Source organism: Castor canadensis, chromosome 8 (genome assembly GCF_047511655.1).
Source record: "Castor canadensis chromosome 8, mCasCan1.hap1v2, whole genome shotgun sequence".
In the NCBI taxonomy this organism is placed as follows: domain Eukaryota; kingdom Metazoa; phylum Chordata; class Mammalia; order Rodentia; family Castoridae; genus Castor; species Castor canadensis.
The window spans coordinates 83,121,331-83,134,239 of record NC_133393.1 but is presented as its reverse complement, the minus strand read 5'-3'; the positions used below and the strand labels follow the sequence as shown (position 1 = coordinate 83,134,239).

The following is a 12,909-nucleotide window of genomic DNA, read 5'->3' as shown; positions in this document are numbered from 1 at the left end:
CTGAGCACGTGTATTTGAACTATGCTTTTCTTTCTTTTTGAGACGGGGTCTTGTTATGTAGCCCAGCCTGGTCTCAAACTACAGTCTTCCTGCCTTAGCCCTCTTGAGTTCTAGGATTACAGGCATGTACCACCATGCCAGGACTATACTTTTCATTCAAACAATTTTGTTTCTCTAATTTTATTATTTCAAGGGAGAACTGAAAAACTGTCATGTGGTATTAGACTATAGCTCTGACTAGATGATTTTTTTTTTTTTTTGTAGATTCAGGTGAAAAGACAGTTGACAGAAACTAAAGACAACAAAAATGAAAGCCCTTTTACAAAACAGCTCTCCTGTAATGATGTCTCTGAAGGCTACATAAAGTAAGTGATTAACTTACCATAGCTAGTGCAAAAAGAACTCTTGCTTTTTAAAGTGTGCATTTTCAGTATATTTATTTCCTTGAAAGCACATACTTGATGTTACAGGAAGTGTCATGTAAAATCTGAGGATATAATTGGAGTTCTGTCTTAAGTTTAGGGACTTTTTTCCCTTGTCTGTTTTAGACAAGAGCAAAGAAGTGTAAAATTTCTATTAAAAAATTCTGTTTCCTCTTTTTTTTTTTAAACTTCTCACAAACCAGTACTGGTAGCCATGCCATACTTGGAGTTCCACTGATTTGTACAAAAAGTACAAAGTAACAAATGAAATAGAGCCAGTCATCATGAGGAAGTTAAATTGAAAAGATATTTTTTCACATTTTGGTTCCAGGTGTATTAGCATGTATTTGGTACCTACTCTGTTTATGCTTAAAAATTTTAGAACATTTGGCTTTCTTTAATTGCTATCGTTAAAGTCATTGCTTTATTTAAACATAATTGCATGGAAATATGCCTGTTACTTGAATTTAACAGTTATTTAGTGTAGTTTCTGAATACTACATTGAATATCACTAGCAAATTGGAAATTAATTGATAAATAAAAATAGCTTCTAACATTTGAAACATAAGCCTGTTTTGGTGTGAAGTGTATTTTATTTTTAAGTCAGTATATTGCTGACTCAAGAAAACTAAGGTTTTTGGTTTTTTTTTTTTTTTGGGGCAGGAGGGTATGGTGTTGGGGTTTAAACTCCCAGGCCTTGTTCTTGCTAGGCTGGTACTCTCCCTAGAATTAGAATAGTAATTTCTTAAGACAGTATATTTAGTAACTAAAACAGTTGACAGTAGCCTCTGGGATTTATTGAACCTGCCACTAATCTATAACACTGTCTTCCTTAGTTCTTAACTTTTGAATAGTTACAAACTTTGAGAATATAAAGAAAGCTTCAGGTCACTTTTCTCATCCAAGTACTAACCAGGTCCAACCCTCCTTAGCTTCTGGGATTAGATCAGATTGGTTTGTTCAGGGTGGTATTTTTTCTACCAGAAAAAGAACACCTGTTTCATACATAAAACTTTTAAGCCGGGTGTGGTAGCTCATGCCTGTAATCCCAGCTACTAGAGAGGTAGAGTTCAGGAGGATTGTGGTTTTAAGTACTGCCTAGGTAAAAAGTTAGGGAGACCCCCATTTCAATCAATAAACCAGGCGTAATGGCATATCCTTGTTGTCCTAACTGTGTGGGAGGCCACAGGTAGGGTCCAAGCTGGCCTGGATAAAAACACAAGACCCTACCCTACCTAAGCAAATAATGGGGTGGTGTGTGGCTCAAGTGGTAGAGCACTTGACTAGTAAGCAGAAGGCCCTGAGTTCAAACACCAGTATGCCAAAAACAAAGTAAAACAAAAAACCAAATTTTATATATGATTTTAAGGTATTCATAGAATACTAGAGTTATATCTGCATTAGAGAAAATTTTATAAGTATGAATCATCTTTGATTCTTGAATTCTAAAATTTATGCTTGCACAGTAGAAAGCGTTAGCATACTTCTGAGGCATAGTGAAGAAATACCTTTTGGTGGCTTAATGCTATGTGTAGCTTAATTTTGGTAGCTTAATTCTTGATACAGCTTCTACTGCTGACTATGACAATGTCATGGATAGACTTGTTTGTGCTACCACAGAATTATCAAATTTTCCTGATTCTTGCTGGGAGTGCATATGGTCATCATTCAGTGTCCTTTCAAGGTCTTATCTTACTTGGGTCAAAAACAGCTGAGGTAGTCCACATATTTAACTTTTTTTTCTCAGAGATTTGTCTTTGGGAGATGGTATAAGGAAATAACACATGCAAAGTAATTTAATTTTGCCCAAAAAATTACACCCTCAGTGATTTTTCCAGTAGTGGAAGATCTCTGTTAGTTGTTGTATATTTACTGTATAATTTTTTGGATATTTTTAGTATTCTTGTCATTCATTCTACTGCATTTGCCTGGTCTCTCCAGCATTCAGACAAGAGCCATTTAAATTTGCCTCTCTTTTCTAAAACGTTAAAATCCCAATACCCCTCTCTTTGTGATACTTTGATCAGTTCCAAGTGAGGGATAGCAGTGATATTTTTGTCTGTAGTAAACCTCCATTTTGTCATTGCAAGGAAAAATGTCTACTGTGTGGAGAATGGTACTTAGTGTTGCTCTCTTTCCTAGGATTTTCTAATAGCCTCTTTAAGAAAATGTATCTGCATATCCATATTCTACATGGCTCAGTAGCCAGTCATAATTAGTTAGTAAGGTTATTGTTTGAATAGTTGATATAGCTCATTATGTGTTTGTTATATAATATATACTGAAATCTAGCTTAGCATTTTAATATCTCATAATAGTTTGTGAGAATATTATTTAAATCATTTAATTACTTAAATCATTTACAAGATTTTTAGGATAGTTAATAAAATAAATGCATTATAGATTTCCTTGTAATTGGTAGGTAATTGAAAATTAGTGAACAAAATGATAGCTTTCTCTTAAATCTTTTAAATCTTTATTGATATTTACAGAAAAATGTCTGTCATAGGAGAAGATCCATGTTATGGCTTGGAGATGATTCCTAGTAAGTGACTTTTTGCTTGCATTCTTCCTTTTTTGTTTTTTAATTTAATGGCCATATCCAGAGTCCTAATTAGTAATATTTTGAATTGGAAAATAGTCAAACAAAGAACTCCTCAGAACTCTGCACCTTTTATATACTACATAAAAATTACTTTCATTGGGTCATTTATGTTGTTCTTTGCCCCCTTTTTTCAACTTGGAGGGAGAGAAGGAGAGGGTGTGCATGTAGAAATGAGTGCTTCCTAATTATTTGGTGTTTAGTAACCTGCATTGTAGTCTTACTCCACTAATTAGTGCAGGAGTTCTTAGGGGAGATGGTAAGATATTTTAAAGGCCAATAATATAAGTAGTAGCTAAGGAAGGGAAGTCTGTTATAGCAAAAAATGGATTCACAATCCTTGAGGCAGTTATGGCTTGTCCTGTAGTTGTAACAGAGCTTATAGTTTTAAGCTTTGTTTGGAATTAAAAGTACCTCTGACATATTTATTTACACCAGCACTTTCTGGTCTTTTGTTGTCTAGTGAATGATTCTATAATATAGGAAGACTTTGCATTGGGGCCTGAATAAAAAGGCACCATCCATAGTGACTCCTCTTTGGGGTTCAGGCTGTTTATTCTGTTCCAGAGAACATCTAGCTATGAGCTGTTTGTATTCAAGAAGGTGAACATTTATTTTCTAGGCAAGTCCAAGCAACACATGACCCTGTATTGTATTTCAACAGGATTTGCTGATGTAGAGTATAAGAAAGAGAGATGTCAAAGTTTAATCCAAGTCTTAACCTAAGCATCCAGCAAAATGAGAGCTGCCAATTACTGGGGTGGAAAAGGCTTGATAGAATAACGTTTTGGAGGGTATATTTAAAAATTCTGTTTAGGGAGTAGAATGATGGTTGCCTGGGAATGGGCAGAGAAGAAATGGGGAGATGTTGGTCAGTGGGTAAAATGGTTTAGCTATGTAAGGTGAGTGTTCTACAAACCTAGTGAGTGGCAGTAGAATATAGTTTCCAATACCGTATCTTATTCTTGGAACTTGCTAAGAGGGTAGATCACAAGTGTTCTCATTACAAAAGTAAAAAAAAGGAAAATGGTAATTATGAGATGATGGATGTGTTAACTAACATAATGATGGTAATTATTTAAGTGTAGTATACTTTAAACATGGCAGTTCTTATTCATGAATTATGTCTCAGTAAACATGGGAGAAATTCTTTTTTGGACATGTAAAGTGTTTACTACATCCGGAATATAGTTGCTCTGAAGAAATAATGGATATTTGCATATCATATATAAGTAAGGTCTATTCATCTTCAGGTTATTTTAATGCTTATCAGTTTATATTGATATATATCTATTTGTGCTTGCTCCTAAATTAAATTGGTGATTTCTTCTGTTTATCATTTTGTTATTTATTTTTCCTCACTCTAGTTCAGGCAAAAATGTTTTAGATCATGACGATCAGAAATAATATGGAGCTGGGTACTGGTGGCTCATGCCTATAATCCCAGCTACTTGAGAGACTGAGGTTGGGAGGATCTCAGTTTGATGCCAGTCCAGGCAAGTAGTTTACGGGACCCCACATCTGCAAAATAACCACAGCAAAATGGACTGGAGGTGTGAGCTCAAGCAGTAGAGTGCCTACTTTGCAAGTGAAAAGCCCTGAGTTCAAACCCCAGTCCTACCAAAATATATGTGTGTGTGTATGTGTATATATACACATAAGTGCATATATATGTGCATACATACATAGAGGAAGGGAAAATTGAGATCATAGCTTTTTGACCAAAACTAAAATTTCTGTATGTTATACCATAAAGGGATAACTGAAAATTCTTTTTCATTGGGTTACAATCTGGTGAAATCATTTTAGGAAACTCAACCTGGTAAAAGTATTCCAGAAGGAATTAGAAAGTCTGTAAAGCTGTCAAAAGAGGAGGTAATAAATTAAATCTGTAATTTGAGAGTTCTAGGCCAGAAGCTCAATCCCAGGGGTTCCACATGTCAGATCTAGCCACTCACTCCAATATGCCAAATAAAGAGATGAGTAATGGTGAAGGGCAGAGGAAAGAGATTTATTAACGCAACACAGGCAAAGTAAGCGCTCCAGCCCATCTTCGGGGTACAGGCATGAGGTTTAGGTTTAAACAGAGGATGAACTGGGGGAGGAGGGAGTAATGCATACTTATTAAGCAGTCCTGGTCACAGGTGTGTTCTGGTGTGGTACAGTTGATCATCATCTCAGGATGGTCAGGTGGGCCTGGTCATGATAAGAAAGTCATTGTTGCCTTTGGGGTAGCTTTGACTCTTGTCCTAAGATGTTACTGATCAGCTTTGTCCTTCCTGGATTCCAAGGTGACTACAGAGAAAATGGCTCAGAGCAAACACAGATAGAAAATAGAGTCAGGGATGCTAAGCCTTTATGTTGCTCTGGATATTTGCAGGCCCAAACAAGAACACACTGCTTTTCCACAAAAAGTATTTTCTATGAACCTGTTATCTCTTTCTTCTGTGGTTGTGTTGCCTTTTGTCTTTACAATTTATTTAACATGTCCTTTATTTGATCAACACTGAGGAGCCCATTTTCTCATGTTTTAGCATCTGTCTTATTTGTCCTGTGTAATCACTGTTAACCAAGCAGCAGCATCTTTGTCATTGCTGCAAAGATGTGAACATACAATGTATTATTAAATTTGGGGAGTGGATAGCAACTTAGACAAAAACCCTTTCTATATAATTGTGGCATTCTCTTAACCCTCTGACCCTTTGTTGAGAGTGGGAGTATTGTGGGAAGCTAATTGGTTATGTGTGTCAATATTCCCTAGAGAGTTGAAAGTTAGCAAATTCTATATACTTATTTACAGAGCCATCATAATTTAGTTCTTTAATAGGATTTCCCTATTCCTGGTAGCACACAGGATATTGTATTAAAAGTTCAGGAGTGGGAAACTAATTTGAAAAGGTTGGGGGGAGGAGGGATACAGTAGAATAGTGAAGGGGTTGAATTCAAATATGATAAATTTGATATATTGTAAGAACTTTTGTAGATGCCATAGTGTACCCCCACCCAGCACAATAATAAATGGAAAAAAGAAAAAGTTGGATTCTATATGTAAAGAAGTTTTGAGAATATTATTTTTATTTATTTTTGGGGGAGGGAGGAGTATTGGAGTTTGAACTCAGGGCCTACACCTTGAGCCCCTCCACAAACCCCTTTTTTGTGATGGGTTTTTATGAGATAGAGTCTTGCGAACTATTTGCCTGGGCTGGCTTTGAGCTGTGATCCTCCTGATCTCTGCTTCCTGGTAGTAGGATTATAAGTGTGAGCCACTGGCTACCAGCTTGGAATTTTATTTCCCCAATATAGTCATTTTTACTCAGGATTTGATTTTAAAGCAGAAAAAAAAAGATATGCCTAGTCTATGTTAATTTCCTAGGTCTGCCATAACAAAACACACATACTCGGTGGCTTCAAACAACAGAAACTCATTCTCTCACCATTCTGGAGTCTAGAAATCTGTATAGTGTTGTTGGCAGACCCATACTGCTTTCTTTTGTAGACTTTGCTTCTTCTAACTTCTGTTATGTCTCCATAATTCATGGCTTTTTTGGGGGGGTGGCACGGTACTGGGGTTTGAAGTTAGGGCTTCACACTTAGTAGGCAAGGCACTCTTACTGCTTGAGCCACTTCACCAGCCCCTCCCCCATGCCATTTCTTGATTTGTAGTTATATGTCTTCAGTCTCAGCCTCTAGCCTTCTCTGTGTCCCATTCTGTATCCCTTTCATGTCTTTTATAAGAACATACTTACTCAAATGTTCACCGGTGCCACATGTCTATAATCATAGCCACTCAGGAGGCAGAGATCAGGAGGATTGACTTTCAAAACCAGCCCCTGGCAAGTAGTTTGCAAGACCCTATCTTGAAAAAACCCACTACAAAAAAGGCTGGTGGAATGGCCAAAGTGGTACGAGCATCTTCCTAGCAATTGTGAGACCCTGAGTTCAACCTCCAGTGCTGCCAGATAGAATACACTTGATTTAGGGCTACCCTAATTCAGTGTGATCTCAGGTCAGTACCTATCTTAATTGGTTTGCAAAGACCCTATTTCTAATAAGGCCATTTTATTTATTAAGACCATTTTCTGAGGTTCTAAGTGGACATGACCTTTGAGGGATACTATTCAATGCACTACAAAGAGCTAAAAGACCTCTTTCAGTAATTATAAAGCAAAACTTTCAAGTGATAAGAAAACATTGTACCTGGAGGCATGGTTCAGGTGGTAGAGTGCCTGCCTAGCAAGGGTGAAGCCCTGAGTTCAAACCCCAAAACTGCCAAAAAACAAAAGAAAACATTGTGACCTAACCTTGGTGCCCAGATTGTGTTCTCTAAATACCATTTCCCAGTAAAAGAACCAAAGCTGAAAAAAAGGGGCAGCATCCAAAGTTGAGGTAGTAATAAATACGGTGTTTCTGGAACATTTTTTCTAACAGAAAGCAAGGAAGCTATCAGAGACTATTATGACTGCAACAAAAAATTCAGAAATCAACATGGATGGACTCTTTTTAACCAAAAATGGAATAATTATTGAAACCCATCAAATATGTTGAATTAATGGATCTAGTCAGAGATTACCAATGGTTGTTAGCATCAAAAGGAGAGGGATCCAGACATTAAATACTCTCTAAATGGAAGCAAATAACACCAAATTGCAGTAAAGGCTATCCTGCCTAGTGCACCTGATCAAAAAGACCCAACTGCTAATTTATAGAATACAACAGAACAAAGATGCATGTTAAGTCACAAGGGGATGCATTCAGCAAAATATAGGCCATGAGACAAATGACCTGATTTTTTTCAGTTGGAAAGTTCCAGAGTTTAAAAAATGGGGGAGGGGAACCTATAGATTAAGACAGACAAATATTTAATTAATCATGATGTATGAATTTTAATATATTAGAAAAAATACAACTCCAACTTTGTGACACAATTGTGGAAAATTGAACAGACTAGGTACTTGTTATTACGATATTATTGCTTTGGAGTTTTGTTGTTTCTTATGGTAATGGTATTAGGATACCTTTTCCCCCAAAGAGTATTTTGTCTTTTCAGAGTTATATATTGAAGTATTTTAGGATACTTTTCCCCCAAAGAATACTTGTCTTTTAGAGTTACATATTAAAATTTTTTTTTTGAAAACAATTCCATGTCCAGGATTTGTTTGAAAATGAAATGAAGGAAGTAACAGATACAATTGATCATGAATTAATGATTGGATGTTGATATGGGTATGACTTTTCACTATGACATCCTCTCTACTTTTGTATTTATTTTAAATTTTCTGTAATTAAAGTAAGTACTAGGGTTTTCTTCCTCCAGTTGTACATAAGATAATTGTAGGCCTTACAGCTACTTTCAGTGTAATATATTATATTTTCTGCAGATTTTTTTTTTTTTTTTGCCTTGAAGGTAGTGATTTTTTTTTTTTTTTTTTTTTTTTACAGTGTAGCATTTTCTAGGGTACCATACAGTGTAGTAATGGCCTTTGGCCACAGCTACCTGATAATAAGGCAACTAATTGATAGATAGAAGAAAACTAAGATTCAGAAAACATGTATGGGAATGATGCCAACCTCTAATAAAGAAGGAACTGAGCTGGGCGCCGGTGGTCCACTCCTGTAATCCTACCTACTCAGGAGGCATTGATCAAGAGGATAGCAGTTTGTAGCCAACCAGGCAAATAGTTCAGGGCACCATATCTCGAAAATACCTAACACAAAACGTTGCTGGTGGAGTGGCTCAAGGTGTAGGCCCTGAGTTCAAGCCCCAGTACCGAAAAAAAAAGGTAGAGGACTAAGAGATAAACAAAGTTACAGCTGTTGGGCCTCAGTTGTATCTGCATGTAAGAAATATAAAGCAAAAATGTCTAGATGTTTATCTGCTCTGTAGTTATCATTTTTGTACATTTTAGAATGTTCAAAATTGTCCATACTTACAAATCTCAAACTATTTTTTTAAAAAAATCAAACATTCTAAGATTATAGTGGTAATAACTGGAGCAACCAGAATTTGATCCAGTCTTCTGACTCTGTATCAAGTTCCTATTGCCACACAAGCATGATATTCTTAATGTTACATTTAGTCTCTTACTTCATAATTGTCTATGTCCTTAAGTAATTTTAATTCTTGCCATATTCTGATTGGTTTTTTTGGATGCACTTTTGAGCTCAAAAGTAATTAATGTATTATCATTAATTACTATAAGCTATATCATTATTACTAAAAGCTATATCATTTTGATAGCATAATATCTGTTCTCTATTTAATAGAGAAATTAACCATAATTTTTGTCTTAACTTTCAGAAATGTGATATCCATCTCTTTTTCAGGCTGATGGGTTATAGATATAAGACCAAAAACCCTTTTATTTTTCATATTCCTATGAGGGTTCCTGGATAGTATTTTTTCATACTGTCCTCATTAGAGGTCTCTGAGATAACCTGTAAATGTTTCTTGGAATTGTTTCAAAATTAGGAGTAGTAATGAACATACAACAGAGAAGCAACCTTGTACCCTTACTTGCTGGCATTTTGTGACTAAACAAGGTAAAGGTAGGCAAAATTAAGGTGAAAGTATAATTAGTGGGAGGTTGTATGGATTGAGTATGTATTTTTATTTACCCAGTTACACTTAACAGTAAGCATGGTATAGCTGAAAGGAAATTTAAAAAAAATTTTTTTTTGGTGGTACTGGGTTTGAACTCAGAGCCTGTATTTTACCACTTCAGCTATTAACCCAGCTCTTTTTGTACGTTAGTTACTTTTCAGATAGGGCCTTGCTTTTTGTCCAGAGCTAGCCTTGGACCACAATTCTCCCTATCTACACCTCCTACCTAGCTGGGATTACAAATGTGTACCCCTGTCCCCAGTTCAGTTGTTGAAATCTTGATACATTGTTTCTTGAAATGAACATTAAATTTGGTTTGGGTTAATCATTTATAATTAATGTAGTTTAAAAAAAGAGTATTCCCTTTTTAGACATTTCTTAATGTAGTGCTTCTTACACTTAATAAATATATTTAGTTATGACCTTTTTAACTTTCATATCAGTTATTTGGAATCTCACTGACTCTTTGCCTGGGCTGGCCTTGAATTTTGATCCTACCTATCTATAGCTTCCAAGTAGCTGGGATTACAGATGTAAAATACCACACCTAGCCTTAAATTTCTCTTTATAAAAGAACTTGAAAAATTTGTCTCTTTTCCTAGGATTGCTTAGATATCTACTAGATGCTATTCATTTTTACGTTATATTCTACTCAAGCCAATGAGTAGTTTATGAAATTGTGAAATTCTTATGTCTAGATTAGTAATTATTAGTATACTCCATAAATACAGTATAACTTTACTGAGAATACTAGCAGGCCTAATGGATGATTTAATTGGACGTCAAGCCACTTAGGCTGTATACTGGCTTTTTCTATTAAAAAAAAACTGAGATCTTAGTAAAATTCCATAAATTTTATAACTTAGTTTCCTCATATAATGAAGCTACTATTGTCTTACCTGAGGATTTTTTGTTGTTGTTGTTTAGTGGAACTGGGGTTTGAACTCAGGGCTTCAGTGCTTGTAAAGCAGCCGCTCTACCACTTGAGCCACACCTCCTTACCTGAGGTATTGGGAAAGGTTATGTAGCACACTTAGTGAATTTGTTAAATGTCATTTCATTTTTCCATCATCCCAAATAATTGATCCTAGTTGATTTTTTGTTGTTTTAAGATTTTTTCTTTTCTTTCTTTCTTTGTTTCTTTGTTTTTTTTTTTTTTTGGCAGTACTGGGGCTTAGACTCAGGGTCTTCACCTTGAGCCACTCCACCAGCCCTGTTTTTTGTGAAGGCTTTTTCGAGATAGGGTCTCATGAACTTTTTTTTGCCCGGGCTGGCGTGAGCCACTGGTGCCCGGCTGTTATAAGCCTTCTTTACGTATGAGTTGAGAGGTCCTTGTCTAAAATGCTTGGGACCAGAAGTGTTTCAGATTTTAGGCTTTTTGGAATTTTGGAATGTTAGCATATGCTTCACCTGTTCCTTGATTCCTGAAGTCAACATTAAGTTTAGTGTGGCTTAATCCTTTATAATTGATGTACTTTACAAAAAGAGAATTCCTCTTTTTAGACTGTTTAAAAAAATGTAATGCTTCTTTAAGTACATGCTGACTATTTAATTGTCTTTATTAACTTTGGAATCAATCAAACTGAGTACCTGCCAAAAACTGGGCTATAAACTTAAAACTTTTGTTGTACAAAAAGGATGTTTTTATGAAACATCTTTTGAGGTTAGTGTGTTAGGATGATGGCCCAGGACAATCCAGAATTCTTGAACAATAGCTTTGGAGTTATAAGTTCAGACTGGAGCAGGACCAAAGAAGAGTATTTCAGAGGGAGTAGGGAACAGATTTGGTAGATGAGTTGATATGTGTATAACAAGATTATACTTTTGTTGTAGAGTTAGCTAAGTTAATGGTAGATAATATAAGAAAGTGGAAACAAAACAGTTATTAACCTTAGGAAAAGCAAGAGTTGTTTAAGAAAAGCAATCAGAAGTCAGCTCATGGTTCAGCTGTGATTAATGCTTATATATAGGTATAATGTTGCTATATTGTGTTGATATATTGCTGTGTCAAATAGGATAATAAAAGGTAGGGCAGTGGTATAAAGAAAAAAATCTGAAGCCCAGTCAGTCAAGGTAGAGATGTGATTTATAAATAGAGACCAGTATTAAAAGAAACAGTTAAAGGATTTGATGAGTGCTTTTGGTAAGCAAAAATCAAGAGCAGATCATTCTGTAGTTGGGATTCATAAGCTCAAAAGTTCTGTGTGTCTTCTTAAAATATGCACATACATTGTCTTTAGAAAAATTAAATGCAAAGACATATGGCTGCTGTGGAAGGGCAGATTAATGGGGTAGATTTGTGAAATGATTTCTAGGAAACCACAATTTAGAGAAATCCACCAATTCAAAATATTTGAGAGGTTATCTTTGCTGCTGTTCAGTATTTAGTGTTGGCCAGAAAACTAACAGTTCTTTCCATAGAGAGCATTTTTTGATGATGGCTTGTGAGAGGCTTCCAAGTAAAAGAATGAACAAATGCTGTGTAAACAATATGTAGTAGTCCCAGCTACTTGGGAGTCTGAGATTGGAAGGATCAGTTTGAGGCCAGACCAAGCAGATAGTTTATGAGACCCCATCTCCAAAAATAACCAGAGCAAAATGGACTAATGGACTGGAGGTGTTGATCAAGTGGTAGAGCACCTACTTTGCAAGCAGAAAACCCTGAGTTCAAACTGTCCCCCCCCCCCAAAAAAAATCACTAACATTTAGTATAGTTATTAAGTATTAAGTGAATCAAAGCAGCTCATCACCCTTAGGGCACAGAAGACACTGTAACTACAGCATAGCAATTCCGTGTCTATATGAACAAAAATGTTTTTTTCTAAGAATGTAGTTTAGTACCTAACCAAACATTTTTACTCCTGGCTTCTTAAGGAATCATTGTACCATCTTTTTGTTTTTTGGTAAGACTGGAGTTTGACTTCAGGGCTTCATGTTTGTAAAGCAGGCCCTCTACCACTTGAGTAATACCTCCAATCCATTTTGTTCTGGTTAGTTTGGATGTGGGGTGTCTCAGACTATTTGCCCAGGATGGCCTTGAACCTTGATGCTACCGGTTTCAACCTTCTAATTAGGTAGGGTTACAGGCTTCAGCCACTGGCACCTGGATTGCACCATCTTTTTTAGATCTGTGTCACAGGGTATACGTATACATCTCCTACTTAAGATGAGCTAATACCTGGCTTCTGGGTTAGATATGGAAAGGAAATGTTTATTATTGTCATTAAATAGCTTGACAACATCTATGCCATACCTTTTATTACAAGTTAGGGTATCTGGAAAT

The 12,909-nt window shown here is 35.9% G+C and overlaps 1 protein-coding gene across 4 annotated transcripts in view; it reads left to right on the top strand.

Moving 5' to 3' along the window:
• Positions 1 to 12,909, top strand: part of Scaf11 (SR-related CTD associated factor 11) — a 63,388-nt gene that overhangs the window by 37,077 nt on the left and 13,402 nt on the right. For all 4 annotated transcript variants that reach the window (XM_074083215.1, XM_074083214.1, XM_020180478.2 and 1 more), the window contains 2 exons: positions 265 to 365; positions 2,916 to 2,968. In XM_074083215.1, the coding sequence (XP_073939316.1) occupies positions 265 to 365; positions 2,916 to 2,968 (154 nt within the window). The remainder of the gene's footprint in view (positions 1 to 264; positions 366 to 2,915; positions 2,969 to 12,909) is intronic.